This window comes from Balaenoptera borealis (assembly GCF_965194805.1).
Source record: "Balaenoptera borealis genome assembly, chromosome: 20".
Classification (NCBI taxonomy): Eukaryota; Metazoa; Chordata; class Mammalia; order Artiodactyla; family Balaenopteridae; genus Balaenoptera; species Balaenoptera borealis.
In genome coordinates, this window is record NC_138879.1 from 15,957,814 (window position 1) to 15,973,248 (window position 15,435).

Genomic DNA, 15,435 nt, shown 5'->3' on the forward strand with positions numbered 1-15,435 from the left:
ACATAGCTGTTCCTCATTTCAAAAGACAAATGAAATACATTCCAGTGACTCAGTGTTTTCATTTTATTTTATTTTTAAAATTTATTTATTTTTGGCTGCACTGGGTCTTCATTGCTGCGCACGGGCTTTCTCTAGTTGCGGCGAGCAGGGGTTACTATTCGTTGTGGTGCACAGGCTTCTCATTGCAGTGGCTTCTCTTGTTGAGGAGCATGGGCTCTAGGCACACGGGCTTCAGTAGTTGTAGCACGTGGGCTCAGTAGTTGTGGCTCACGGGCTCTAGAGCGCAGGCTCAGTAGTTGTGGCGCATGGGCTTAGCTGCTCCACAACATGTGGGATCTTCCCGGACCAGGGCTTGAACCCGTGTCCCCTGCATTGGCAGGCGGATTCCTAACCACTGCACCACCAGGGAAGCCCCCGTGTTTTCATATTAAATAAATTCATTACAATGGAAAAGATGGGAGCTCCTTCCCTCCTACCTTTTAAAACTCAACAGGTGAAACCAAGCAAGGTAGGTGTTAGTGCAGGTGCAGAGGGGTGGTGGCGGCTCTGTGGGGTGCTGAATCCAGGGCAGGAGGGTGTCTGGGTGAGGAGGGTGTCTAGGTGAGGTAATGATGGAAACAGTGGCTTGGAGAGGGTGTCAGAGCCCAAGAGGTGAGAGGGCATCCATGTGTGGTGACAAAAGAATGGTTATATATGACTGGATTATCCCAGTATGCTGAGGATTGTGGGCATTTGGGATTGTTGGAAAAGAGAACAAGTACAGAGAGAAAGAATAAGAACTAGAATAAATCCTGTGGTGTTGGATTGGAATCAAAGGTACTGGTTTGAACTGGTTTTCAATATATATTTAAGTACAGAAATATAGATGTAAGTATGTATACATACATATATCCCTGGGCTCCATCCACTGAGGGGGCCTGGGAATAGGCACCACAATAGCAATGAGCACCCTTGGCTTGGTTTCTAAATACCTTGCTCTATTAAAAGAAACTAGAACTCCTTGGGGGAAATAGCTGGTTCAGACTGGGGCAGAGAAAGTACAAGGTGAGCCTGGAACAACTTGTGCTTGAAGTGCTGGAATGGTATTTCATTTGTCCTTTGAAATGAAGAACAGATATATTAAATGATACACTAAAGACCTTCCCTCGGCATCTTTAAAGCATTCATAACAACAGGAACAGTTTTTATTCCATCCTCCCAGCACCTACCTTGTGCTTTGCACTTAGGTATAAAACCCGAGTCTTGGGACTTCCCTGGTGGTGCAGTGGTTAAGAATCTGCCTGCCAATGCAGGGTAAACGGGTTCGAGCCCTGGTCCAGGAAGATCCCACACGCCGCAGAGCAACTAAGCCCATGCGCCATAACTACCGAGCCTGCGCTCTAGAGCCCGCGGGCCACTACTGAGCCCGCGTGCCACAACTACTGAAGCCCGCGCACCTAGAGCCCATGCTCTGCAACAAAGAGAAACCACCGCAATGAGTAGCCCCCACGCAGCAACAAAGATCCAATGCAGCCAAAAAATAAATGAATAAAAATTAAAAAAAAAAAAAAAAAAGCAGTCTTTTCCTGCTTCCTGCACATGTCAAAAGATCACAGAAGCATTTGAAGGGGCTCCCACTGGCCAAATCTGGGACAATATGAGCATCAATATCATAATCAAAGTATCAAAATGATAGTAATATATAATAATCATTGAGTAAAACAGAAACCCATGAGTCCATAAGCAAATGAATAGAGAAAAGGAAGCCTTCCTTATGGTAGAATGCCAACCAATTAAGTGTAGGAGGAATGTGGGATTCAAAAACATTACTTGGCTGCCATCATAGTAGTAATTCAGCCAAGAAACAGCAATAGATGCTGAAACTAAGGGGTAGAGTTCAATGAGTAATGGGATATTTAGTCTCAAAGCACCACCCTACAAAATAGTTATTAGGAACTTTTCAGTGGAGAAACCCAGCTGGCACCACCCCAATTAAGTGATCAAAGTTAACACTACCACCACCAGGGTTCATCAAAATCATGGACCACAATAGCATCACTTCTGATATTCCTGCCCAAAATACGTACTTGAACCAAATCATGAGGCATTAACAAACCCAATTTGAGGGCAGTCTGCAAAATAGCCTGTAATCTTCAAATGTCAAGGTCACGAAAACAAACCTCAAGGATTGTTCCAGACTGAAAGAGACTGAGAAATGACTACTACATGCAACAGAAGGCCTTTTTTTTTTTGATGATAAAGGATATTATTGGGACCATTGAGAAAACTTGGTTATCTGTGGATAGTAGGATTTCCATGTTAATTTCTACTTCCATGTTAATTATCCACTTCTGATGGATATATTCGGTGATATAGGAGAACATCTTCAGTTACACGAATTACACAGTATAAAATATGCAGCAGTGTTGGGCTATCACCTTGCAACTTACTCTTAAAAATGATTCAAGGGGACTTCCCTGGTGGCACAGTGGTTAAGAATCCGCTTGCCAATGCAGGGGACACGGGTTCCAGCCCTGGTCCGGAAAGATCCCACATGCCGCGGAGCAACTGAGCCCGTGCACCACAAATGCTGAGCCTGTGCTCTAGAGCCCGCGAACCACAACTGCTGAGCCTGGGTGCTGCAACTACTGAAGCCCACGCACCTAGAGCCTGTGCTCCGCAACAAGAGAAGCCACCACAGTGAGAAGCCCGCGCACCGCAATGAAGAGTAGCCCCCGCTTGCTGCAACTAGAGAAAGCCCGCACGCAGCAACGTACCAACACAGCCCCACAACACAGCCAAAAATAACTAAAATTAAATCTTTAAAAAAAAAAATGATTCAAGGGACTTCCCTGGAGGTCCAGTGGTTAAGACTCCGCGCTTCCACTGCAGGGTTCACGGGTTTGATTCCTGGTCAGGGAAGTAAGATCCCGCATGCCATGCAGTGTGGCCAAAAAAAAAAAAAAAAAGATAAAAAGATTCAGAAAAAAGTTGACTATTCTCACAGTACTTCTGGTACTGTACTTCTCTATAAGTTTGGAATTATTAAAATAAATGCTTATGACATATTTTTATAAATAAAATAAACGATTATGAGAATATTAAAGTTTGAGTTAAAAACCCAAAATGTAGGAATGAAGAATTGAAAATTCTTAATTCGGTAAAATGAAGAACACATCATATAGTTTGTGGACCATCAACGGGGGCGATCACATTAAAAAAGTAACAGGGATGAAAGGATCACATTCAGAAGTGAAATGGCTAAAATGTCTCTCAGTCAAACATTTAAGGGCACACACAGAAAGACAATTTCCTAAAAGTGAAGATCCTTTTAATTTTTTTACATGCAGGTTACTTAGATGGGGAAACAGTACTTAAAATTCCATGGAACTAACGTCAAGCGGAGACCATGACCAAATACTTAACAAGGACACCATATTTTGATGCTCTTTTTTTGAGTCAGGAAAATATCCAAAGACAGGTGATTCTTCCTAATTTGCGTCCCTGATGACCACTGAATGAGACCTTTAGTCATCTTTGTATCAGTTTCTTAGTCCAGGCATTTGAATCCTCAACTAATTTAATGCAACTTAGTCATTCACTTCACCATATATAATACTTACACATGGAAATAAATTCTTTGATTCCCATGAATAACATTTCAACTATTAAGTTACAAAATGGCAAGAAAGATTCTTTGAGATCTCCAAGTAAGAAAAAATCTTGAGAAAAGTATATATCACAGGGCTTCACAAATATGAAGCAAAAATGGTTAGAATCTTTTTTTGTTGTTGTTGTTTTTAAAACATCTTTATTGGAGTATAATTGCTTTACAATGGTGTGTTAGTTTCTGCTTTATAAAAAATGGTTAGAATCTTGATATAAAATAATTCTTCCTAGGTTCAAATCTGTTGGAACCCTTGCATGGTTTAATATCTACAAGACACCATTTGTGGACGTTCTTTTTAAAAAGCCCCAATGACCTCGCCTGTCAGGAGCAGGTGCCTCTCAGCTGGTGCTGGACAGAAGAGGCTTACGATATTTGCACTGAATCCACACTCGGTACATTGTCAGTTGTTTCCCTCGATTCACTTGCAACCGGCGATCCACCAGGTTCTGAACCTTTTCCAGTCCAGCAGTAGTGAAAAGTGTGTCCAGTTCATCTAGTTTGGAAAGAGATGTTTACATATTTTCCCCTGAAGAAAAAGCACTGTGCCTACCACTTCCCATGTTAAATGGCACTCTGTGAGATTGCTGTCCTTATTTATAGATTTTAAGTGGCTTGAGCAGTATTGTTTAGTTACACATGCAGTAGCGGCTTGGTAGCAGCAAGTCCACATTTAGGTAGGGGAAGGCAAACCATGTGTGAAGGGCAGCCTGGAATCCACAGGGAGAACCCCTCTAAGAGTTAGCTGATGGGAAAGAATTTTCTAGGGTTCTATGTACACCTTACAATTATATGCAAAAATTGATATATATGGCATGTCAAAGCCATTTTTTTTTTTTTAGGAGAGAGGTTCCATCACTAACTAAAGGCTCAAAAAAGTATGTGACCTGAAAAACGGCCCAGGAATGAAGCATTCATAAGGCACTGAAGGAGGAGGAAACCAGCAGCAGGACAAGCAGCAGAGGAGAGCAGTTCTGAGTTATACCTGGAACCCAGGGGGCCATGAGTTCACTGTAACTCAGGTGCACCTAAGGTACCACCCAGCTTAGAGGCTGAAACGGCTACAGTGGAGTCCTGCAAAATGGGCAGGTTCCTGTTTTGGACAAAGTGATAGAGAGGAAGAGCAGCCAGCAGAAGAGCAAAGGAGGGATAGAAGGCTCCGACAAGCTGAGCCTACTTGGAGAACAGTGAGTGGTTCAAGGTGGCTGAAGGTAGGCTGAGAGGTGGGGAAGGGCAGAGAAGAGGCTGCAAAAGATAGAAGGGGCCAGATGATTTCACTTCTGAAAGCACACGGAGGAACATGTAATCTGGCCCTGTGGGGGCTGTCAGCATAAAGACGAGTGCTTTCATACCTTGTGTGAAGAAGTACACTCTGGTGCCATCGCCTCTCACATAGAAATTTTCAGACAGACACTGACCTGCAGAGTGATGTGGTAAAGACCAGAGAAACTTTAAAGCACTTCTTTCAATTTCATTGCCAATCAAATGTGCATCAAGATATCAATTTCTTGGGCCAAGAACGGATCCTTTTCTTGGTTACACTGGTACTTTGCAGGAATCTGCAATTTCTCTCCTACAAAGGAATGGTGCTTTGGAGAAGAGCAGCCCAAGCGGAATAATCAAACTTCAGTGTTAGCTAACACATGCAATTCTCAGCCCCCTGTTCTACAGTTCCGTTTCATGATGGAAATAGCTTGTTTCCCCCTCCCTCCCCGATTAAATAATAGCGCATACACTTTGTTTAAAAACAGAAACAACTTTCTAAACAGCCTTCTGCCCCTCTAAAAACATGTTTAAAAAAACCTCAAGGAATATAGCTAAGTTTAAGGAAATTTGAGACAGCCACTATTCCTGTTTTAGTGACTGTCTTTTTGCATGTCTCTCCACGTATCCACATGCACATTCATAAATATGATCACATATATACTGTTTTTAGCAAGGACACACACTTCCCCTCCTGCTGCTAAACCCCCTGACCTTGTCAATTTAACAACCTGACATGTAATCAATCCTTCTATACCTTTTGAATGTCAAAATAATCTTATTTTTCCCCAGTTACTGTTATCCATGGGATTAAGTTTAAAATACCCATGTGCACACTGCTTTTCTCACTTGGTAATATAGCATGGAAACCCCCCCAAGACCAGTGGTATGGGGTCTACCTCATGTGATATGCACAACATTCCCCTATCCAGAGGCAGTCACTTTGTTTCCAAGATTTTGCTTATTATACACATATTATGTGCTGGTTCTTGAATAAATCCCAAAAGGACTGTTGGATTGGATAGATAACACTAGAATGTTTAAAGAAAACCCGTAACCATTCCTATTTCTACCAATAATGGAACAGTGTATCTCTTTCTCTGAATCAGCCAGCAATAGGTATCTCATTGTTATTTTTATCTTCTTGAAGTTTTGGTTTCGGCCATTTGGATCTGCTCTTTAGTAAATCAACTCTAAAACATTTCTTGTCTGTTTTTTGGTGGGTCACTGATCTTTTCCCTTATCAGTTTGCCAACAGCCCTGCTTGAAGAGCACTGACATTGTCTTTATCTGTTCCTTTAACTCAAAATATTTGTCCTCAATCTGTCATTTGTCTTTTAACTTTTTAATGGCATCTTTTGCCATACCACAATTAAAACTATTTATGTAATCAAATGCCTTTTTCTAAAAAAGACCTCCCTAATACCTAGATTATACAAGTCTTCAAAAACATACCACCCTTATCATGTATTAAATGGCTTTATGTATGGAACTATATAATTCGAGAGTCTCTATTTTATTCCACTGATTTGTATGACTATTCTTATGGCAAAGCCATTGTTGTGATTATAGTGGGAAAATACCTTTTTTAAACCGAAGCTGAGCCATGTCATAGCGGCCATAATCTCGCAGAAGCATCATCCCTCCAGGCTTCAGAAGCCTGCTTAGCCTGTTGATAGCCTTTTGCATCCTGTGGGACAGCAGGGAATGAAGATCAGATCTCTTTAAGAATAGGGTTCCTCTCCCCTGTAGCATATCCCGAAAAGTCCTGAAATCTCCTCTGCTCTTGTTTCAGTTATAACCTGAGCACACGCCCAAACCTCTCATGTGCCTTCTGCTGCCTGCTCACAACTGTGCCTTCGATCCACTGCCTTCAGTATGAAGAGGTCTGACGAGGCCTGCTTCTTCAGCAGAGGTCCACCGCGGGGGAAGTTACGTGCTCTCTGCCTGATTCACTTCCCACTCCTCATGGGGAAGCCAATCCTACACCAGGTTCCCACGGATCTCTGAGAGGACCCCTGACCACCCGGTGTGGAGACTGCTAGTTGACCCATCTGCCTGCCCCACTAGGCCCAAGCTCTTTGAATGCAGCCTGCATCTTTCCATCTGTTAAATGAAGACTGAACCTCAAGAACTTACAATTTACATGGTGATACAGTCTGTATGCAAATGAGAACTCTGGGCAGAGTGCTTTACACTTCTGACTGCACTTTCCATATACAGAGTCTCAGTGCAGGTTTCAGCTTTAACCACTGCAAAAGTATAAATGCTTCAAACTTGCGAAAACCATTTGAAAGTCTATTTAAATATTGAATAATGAATTTTTAATTTTAATGTTTTGTTTCAGTCCATATCAGTTTTTAAAAGTGTACACCATGTAAGCTTTTGCAATTAATGTTTAAAACCATGCCAAGCTGTTTGGGCCATCCTCCACCTGCCTTTATTTCTCACTCACAATATCCCTGTCAGGTCAGATGACACAATGCTACCCTAGAGGAAATGTGGGCTAGAGAGAGTCAGTCACCCCCCACCCCCCACAACTGCCCCGAATGCTACTGCCTCCTTGAGACAGTATTTCATCTTTGTTGGGACAACTGGCTGCCTGTCTAGGAGACTTTAATGGTATCTTTTAGGGTAAACCAACTGACTTTCCTTTTATCTAATCGTGATTTTACGGATTTCTCCTGTACTATAGTTTTCCGAAGAACTTAAACAGAGAACACCTGAGTTAAACTTCACTGTAAATTTTGTGCTGTTAATAAGCTTTTTTTATTGAAAGCATTTAAAAGGCCAATAATGGGATGTTCTCTAATAGCTGTGGCATCCACAGTTCTAAGACATCATGCTACGTGATCGTCAATAGGAAATTTCCACACACCCACTAAGACAGCCCCTTCACTCTCTGGGGATGTTAAACCATAATCATAAGAAGAACCGACCACCGCAGTCAACAAGCAGAGGTTTAGATGCTAAACCAGAAGTTGGACTCCAAGACAAATTTAGAAAAATATTTGAGAAGCTCCTATTGCTCCTAGGATGGAGGAGCTTCTTCCTGCCTATCAGAACATTCATAAAATCCTTCTTATTTAGGTTCCAACTCTGATATCCAGGTCCCTGACCAAAGCTTTGTTTTTGCTATGCTACTGGCTAAGGGATCTAAAACTTACTTGTCTGGAATGATTGCTGAGAGAACAAATATGAGGATGATGACATCAAGACTATCCCCAGGCACTGGGTAACTCTTATCTTCATCACACAGGTCGTGAACAAAGGCAAAACACCGAGAAGGATCATATGCTGAATTTGTCTGCAGACAGATGGAAGAGAGGACACAGGCTAGAAACTGTTCACATAGCCTCAAGAAAAGCTATCTTGCTTTAAACGTAATCACCGCCTCTTCCCACTGAGGAGATAGTTCTTGCCATTACGGCAAACATTCTTACTCTTAGGGTAAGAATCAGGAACAACTCTAGGACCCTGTGGAATCTAATTGGTATGTTTAAAATGGAACGTTCCCAACTCCTCTAATTTTAGTCTTTATTCTGATGCGGAGTCAGATCTGAGGACTGGAAAATGACCAGGAAGGTAAGTGACCAAAAGGGCAAAGAGAAACCTCATAAGGAGGAAAACAAAACGTACTGAAAAAGCATGATTTAAACTCCTACTACAGCATATTACACAGATCATAGAATTCTCCAGGAAAATCTCTCTCTCTAGATGTGGAAGATTTAACCTACAATTTATTATCATTAAATTAACTAAGGATAAGCCTCAACATTCGTCTGGTATAGGTTTGCAAGAATAGTTCCAGAATTGGGAATTCCCTGGCGGTCCAGTTAGGGAATGCTTTCACTGTTAGGGGCCTGGGTTTGATCCCTGGTCAGGGAACTTAGATCCTGCAAGCCAAGCAGTGAAGCAAAAAAAAAAAAAAAAAAAAAAAAAAAAAATCTGGAATTATTACCAATTCCTGAGCTCCTACGCTAGGAGCATCATACATTATTGTAATATGCACATTTTTAGGGTAACTTCCCTATCGACATCTCTCTTCTCCAAAAATGTGATTTTGTTCCTCATTAGCCACAGCTAATTGAAACAGGGCAAGTAGACTGTCAGCTGGGTTGAGTCAATCAGACATTCTGGGGACTCTGGAATCAAGACACTGTCATTCAGGGGAGGTTCTGGGAACACCTAAAGAGGGGAGACTTGTAAGGGACTGGGAGGGGCAAGTACGTTGAGGCCAAGGCCACATGCAAAACCAGGAAAAACCTATTAGAGAAAGCTGGTCTGCAAAGAAAAAACAAAACAAAAGGCAAATGGGCAATGAGAGATAAGACACTGTGAACTTGAGGGAGGTGTTGTGATAGGAGGGGGTGGCAACATCTCACCAGCCAGCCAGTTTGCCTTTGGTACCTGACACCTTTTCAGGGCTGAGTTTTAGTCCTGGCTACACTTTACGCCCTTGAGTTCTATGACATTCCCTTTAGCTGAGTTTGTCTAGAAGTTTCTGTAACTTGTAACTCAAAGAATCCTGAATGAAATAATCATATCATTTTAATCCTTAAAACATGAGTTTGGGTAGGTCAAGAGACCCGCCCCAAGTTTCACAGCAGGCAAGCAACAGATTCTGTATTCACATTTGGCCCTTTCCTCTACTCCATGCTGTTTCAGTACATCTTTTACTTTCAGACCACAGTACAATAAGAAAATAGCTAGAGACCTTGATTTTTAGCAGACCCTTTCCCCCTTAAGTCAGTGAAAATTAGTGATAGGAGCACTGCACTTACCTGGACCAGCTCTACAGCTGTGGAAGAAAAATCACAACAGTAAACAAAGAGTCTTGGGTCACTGAAATGGGCAGAAAAAACAGCACAACAATTAGATTACAAACTGTACTATGTCTATTCTCTTTCCTATGTAGCCGAGTTAAAATATGAAGGCACCATATATTAACAACGTAACAGGTTTAATACCCACTAATTTCCCTGATGACAAAGATAACTTATAAATAAAATTAAGTCAAAACAATCCGTAAATGGATAATGTAGACATCTAATCTCCTATAACCCACAGTTCCCAACAACCACTATTACCACTTGGATGCAGTAAGACTTCTAAGAAACAACAACCCCTCACTTTTCTCTTCTTTGCTGTCATGTAGTTAAACTTTACAACAAACTTACTTGTTAGTCTGTAAAATTGGAAAGACTGTGTTTCCCACACCACAACCAACCTGTAGACAGAAATGAACTATTAATCACAGAACTTTCCAAAGAATTAATTCCCTAAAGCTAGATAAATAATCAACAATGGATAATCCTGCGTAATTGTATTAGGGAAGGTGTAGTGACCAGAGCTAAACAGTACCCATGACATTCCCTGCCCTTGACCTCAGGAACCCTTAAAGAGGTAGCCATAAAAGATGAGAGCATGGGCTTTCATTAGCGGGAGGGAGATGGTCTGGAAAAAAGGGCATGGGCTGCTTTTACTTTCTGAGTTTTGGCAAATAGTCCTGTAAACAAAACATTTTCTTACTGAGCTCCACTATACCATTATTGGAAAAATGTTTCTAGCAGACTGGGTTGAAAAATTCATGAAAGGAGGACCACGGCAACACCGTCCTAAATTCAGTGCTGGGTGTGGTAATAATAAAAACAGCACCATTTACTAAGGGCTTACTGTGTGCCAGACACTATTCTCAGTCATTTTACATACCTTATCTCAATTAACCCCCGTAACAACTATGAGGCAGAGAGAGGCAGAAGTCCCATTCTGCTGGGTAAGGGACGAGCACAAAGTCATGCCAGAGGACTCAGTCCCAAAACTAGTCAGCTTCCGGTGGAGTGTGTAGTCACTTCTGTGAATATTCGTTACAGTGCCCACCCTAGACACCTTTTCAGGTCTAGCCTAGCCTCTGCCACACATCCAAACTGAGAAGACAAGAACTCTCCCACAATTGAGAGTAGGCACCACCCCAATTAACCTCTCCATCCCACAACTATCTTAGAAGTAACAAAAGTTGTCTTCTGACCTGGGACTCTTTACTAGATGGCAGGTACAGCAGGATGCTACAACTTTTGGATGCAATATAATGCTCCCAGATAGCAGGTGATCTGTCTTTGTTTGCCATGACCACCAGGTATCTGGTCTGCATCTAGGGCATTTCATTAGTTCAAAAATGGAGGTGTTTCCAGGCCAACATATGGGTCCAGTCTAGTCAAGTTCATCAGTCAGAAGTTACTTTGGTGGTCAGCCTCTCTACTGCCACCCTATGTGCATAAAAAGACAGCCTCACTAACGCCACTACCAGGACAATAAAGGGAGGTTACCTCCAGTATTCGGTAGGTAGCTGAGGATCCAGGAAACTCATCAGCACAGATTTCCAGGTGACGGAGTTTCTGAGTTACATTCTCTTCCACAGGAGGTGGCTGTGTTTTATGTCCAAGGCTGACTGAAGAACAACTGTGCTGTTCTTCTATTATTAAACCAGATCCATCCTCACTGCTTCTACATGCAGCTACTTCACTCGCCTTGTTCTCTGAGAGCAAATCCTTCAAGTCATTTTGGTTTTGGCTAGGTGCCAGCTCTGGGAATTCAGTAAAAAGCCAGTGTCTATCCTTGAAAAACCCATTTTCGTGGATTTTGTAGAAGTCATTCCAATATTTGTTGGCATTGATCTCATAATCAACTGTAAATATTTAAGAAAGAATTTTAAGAACCATCTCTCAATATTTTATCTGTATATAGTGTAAATCACCATCCTGCTTCACCAAGATTTGTACTAAAAGTTATACTCAAGTAGAGCCACAGTCTCAGAGCTGGTGGTCATTTAGTCCTACCACCTATCACACTTGAATTTGCTGTGTATCTTGTCCTTCCAGGAAATTCAACTTCTGCCAGAGAACTTACTACCTATCAAATCTCCCCCCACATCCTTGGATGGCTCTTAACTACTAGAAAATCCTAATATTAAGCAAAAAAATCTGTCTAATCATTTCTGATCAAAAGGTCCTACTATTTCTCAGGGCCAAAGAGAACAACTCTTTTGTATTTGAGAGCAGTTATTTCCCCTTCTAAATCCTCTTTTACAAGCTAAATGTCACAGGTTCTTCAGTTATTCCCCATGTGAAATCAATGGTTATGATACAGGTAGCTCTTTACATTATGTTCCTCTGTCAGTGATTCTTTAGTGTGGAGCCCAGAAATGAATTCTCTACTACCAATAGATACTAAAAATGGAAATAGAAAATGCTGACAAGAGGGGAAAATGTCTTCAGATGAGAAGAGATTTGATGATACAGTACAGGAGAGACTAAGGTATGGACTATTTAAAAGAAAGCTGCTGTTTAAGGTGACTGAAGCAGTCCTAGATTTCAGTTTTTCCTTTTTTATTAATTTATTTTTTTGAGATAACATTGGTTTATAACTAGATTTCAGTTTTCTGCTCTTTGCCAATACAGGGCCTTGACTAGTGTAGTAGGAGAATAAAAACCCGAGAAACTGGATTTCAATTCCACCACTACTAACTGCTTACCTCTGGGCAAGGCACTTAATGTCCTGAGGTCCAAGATTCTTTAACTGTAAAAAGAGGATATTGGACTACATGATTTTCAAAATCCCTTTAAACCTTAACTTGCTTTGATCTAGTCTTTGTCAAATTATGTAGGGTGAATATTTTGTAACCGGAATCTTCTAACTGTTGTTCTGAACTCTTTCAGTGGGTACTACTCTCCCATTCCTAGTGCTACCTTCAATTGTCACTTAGGACACAGGCCCAACCAGTCCTAGTTTTAGTATCTAGGGATATGTTGCAGTGAAATCATCCACCTCTGCAGAAGGGGCCTCTTTTTCTTTGGCCAGACTTATTTCCACTCTGCTTCATCCATCTTTCCTTGGCAGAAGCCCTAAATCCTCATAGCCATCACACAAAGAAAAGGCACATAATTCACTACTCATTAGCCATCCCCCCAACAATATTTAGAATCTGACCACTTGAATCTAGCTTTAATGGCAACATTTCCTCAAGCGAAGTGTAATGATGTAGAAAGTATCGATACACCCTCTAAGACAATCATGTGACCACACGGTTGCCACATTCCAGCCATATTAACAGGGATCTAGTCAACATAACTAAAGACTTAAATCACTAGAAAATACTATCAAGATGGTTATCCTCTTCCAAACAAAAAACCAAAACCAAAACCAAAACACGCTCTACGCCCTAACAAGATTTTAACGCGCAGCCCTTTCCCATCCTTGCCCATCCCCTCCCACTCCCGTTCTAACCTCGAGTTCTGTATCAGTCCACTAACAAAGACCCGGCGGCCTCGGTTCTCTGGCCTCTCCGGGAGAGCACGTCCAGCAGTACGCTGGCTGTCTATACCACTGTGGGCCCACCTGGGCGCACCTTGCTTCTCCTGGCACACCCGCTGGGTACTGTTCTCCTGGACTTTCCTCTCCGCCGCCGCGGCCTGCTCTTCCGACCACTCCACACTGTCCCTGAGAAAATCAAACGGGCAGCTTAGGGGCCTCAGGTTCCCGCTGCGGGTAGGTGAGTCGCTGGCCCCGGAGCGCCTCTCCCGTCGGAGGAGAGCGCCTCGAGCAGGGCAGCGGGACTCTGGCCGGCGGTCAAGGGTTTCTCGGAACGCTCCGCGGCGCCGGGACAGAGGGCGAACCGCAGGCCGGGCGAGGGGCAGGGTGGTTACCAGGCATTGTGGTGGAAGACGTGCGCCGGGTCGCTCAGAAACCGGTTCCCGAACTGCTGCCTCTTCCCGCAGGCCCCAGCATCTGCACCTTCAGAATAGGAGGCGTCCATGACACCGGAGCCGGAAATCCCTACCTTTCTCTAACGCGAGAACTTCCTGCGAGGTCACGCCCCCTTCCGGAAGGCGAGAGGTCTGGGCGGGAAAAGACGGAGGCGGGGCAAGGCGGGGCGGGGCGGGGCGGGAAAAGACGGAGGCGGGGCGGGAAAAGACGGAGGCGGGGCGGGGCGGCCCTGGAGGCGGGGCGGCCAAGCGGCGCTCGGGGTCTGTCGGGTGGCGCGGGGCTCCTTGGGGAAGGAGAGCTGGCGGGGTGTCGCCCCAGAGTCGTTTGTCCCTGAAGAGGCCGGCGAAAAAGTGGGAGACGTTCTACTTGAGCCTCTTTTCAATGCTGGGATCCTCTAACAGGGTCCCTAGTTTCCCTTAAGTTGTAAGGCTGGAAAAATCTAGAATCACTTTAAGAATTAAGGGTACCTAGTTCCACTGTAGAGCTAATGACCAAGATAATTGAGGAAGGTAGCAAGCAGGGTGACGAAATAGGGCAGTTTTCCAGCTTCTATAGTCATATTATCATAGTGTGAAAAAGGAAAAAAAAATGTGTATACATGTATATTAAAAAAGTATATATATAATAGTGTGGGACTATATATATATTTTTCTGGGGGAGGATATGAAGTGAATTCTGAGAACACGAGGTTTATTCGTCAAATGAAATCGAATATCCAAGGACAAGTTTAAAAATATTTTATAACTACCTTTTTGGATTATCCGTATGAGAGCTTATTTGCACAATCAGAATTGTAATACATAAATTGTAATACATACATATATGTAGTTATATTAATGCATTTTCAGCCTTACATTTCTATTTTGATAATTACTACAAACTGATTCTTAAAAGAAGAAAGTGTGCTGTCAACATAAGGTAAGGTTAATTGAGAAGACTTCCAGGAGAAGAGTGATGACTACCATTTGTAAGAAGAGAAGGGAAGAGTTAGTTATTTAAGTAATGTAGTACTAGGTTTAGCATACTGGTAACCAGTGATAGTTTAACTCCACTGCTTAGTCTTTCCATAGGCAAAACCAAGGGGAGCAATGAAAGATTCTATACCTTTCCCACCAAAGAAATGGGAACAAGCTCTAAACGCTCTGTAATCACAAAGAAAAATACAGGAGTGAATCAAAAAGATAAGATAGTAAAGAACTTGTACTACTTTATTTGAAGACAAAATACTTTTGCCATTCTCAAGGTCTTCTGAAACATTTTGAACAAAAGCTCCTTTCCAAAAAACAAGTACAAGGATTTTTATCTTTTCTCAAGGCCTGCTGTTTGCAGATAAGGTGGTTGGTTTATATTTATTTTTGGCATCTTGTTCCCTCATCTACAGGCTTTTTTTCTCCCCACACCAAAAGCTGTTTGTGGTCCCAGTCAACAGTCCCACTGCATATCTTCTTGCAGATAGCTCACTCTCTGTCTTCACTTGAAGTTACTTGCTATATTAGTTCCAATAATTAGAGCCATTTAAAGTGTCAAGCAACTTGGACCTTTTAATAAAATGTGATAGAGTATCCTAAACTTAACTTTTTTTTTCCTTAATTTTTATTTATTTATTTATTTATTTATGGCTGTGTTGGGTCTTCGTTTCTGTGCGAGGGCTCTCTCTAGTTGTGGCAAGCAGGGGCCATTCTTCATCGCGGTGCGCGGGCCTCTCACTATCGCGGCCTCTCTTGTTGCGGAGCTCAGGCTCCAGACGCGCAGGCTCAGTAATT

The 15,435-nt window shown here is 42.5% G+C and overlaps 1 protein-coding gene across 8 annotated transcripts; it reads right to left on the bottom strand.

The window, feature by feature from the left end:
• Nucleotides 1-2,747: 2,747 nt before the first annotated feature.
• Nucleotides 2,748-13,763, bottom strand: METTL2A (methyltransferase 2A, tRNA N3-cytidine). 8 transcript variants are annotated; one of them, XM_082373850.1, is made up of 9 exons: nt 13,612-13,763; nt 13,314-13,405; nt 11,236-11,594; nt 10,090-10,139; nt 9,694-9,754; nt 8,077-8,216; nt 6,493-6,599; nt 4,999-5,064; nt 2,748-4,142 (listed from the first exon to the last, which is right to left on the bottom strand). In XM_082373850.1, the coding sequence occupies exons 1-9, from the start codon at nt 13,719-13,721 to the stop codon at nt 3,988-3,990; spliced, it is 1,140 nt and encodes a 379-aa protein (XP_082229976.1). In that variant the 5' UTR covers nt 13,722-13,763; the 3' UTR covers nt 2,748-3,987. The 8 variants fall into 8 exon arrangements, 4 of the variants coding, with proteins under 4 accessions (XP_082229976.1, XP_082229978.1, XP_082229977.1 ...); XM_082373852.1 differs by having other exon boundaries at nt 13,304-13,405; nt 13,612-13,744; XR_014238741.1 differs by lacking the exon at nt 4,999-5,064 and adding an exon at nt 5,065-5,219 and having other exon boundaries at nt 4,009-4,142.
• Nucleotides 13,764-15,435: the final 1,672 nt, after the last annotated feature.

Excerpts from the sequence above, each read along its gene's own strand:
- METTL2A (XM_082373850.1), bottom strand. The coding sequence starts at position 13,721 with ATGGACGCCTCCTATTCTGAAGGTGCAGATGCTGGGGCCTGCGGGAAG. Across the intron at positions 13,406-13,611 it reads GTCTTCCACCACAATGCCTG|GGACAGTGTGGAGTGGTCGG; the intron begins GTAACCACCCTG and ends TGATTTTCTCAG. Across the intron at positions 9,755-10,089 it reads CCAATTTTACAGACTAACAA|TGACCCAAGACTCTTTGTTT; the intron begins GTAAGTTTGTTG and ends TGCCCATTTCAG.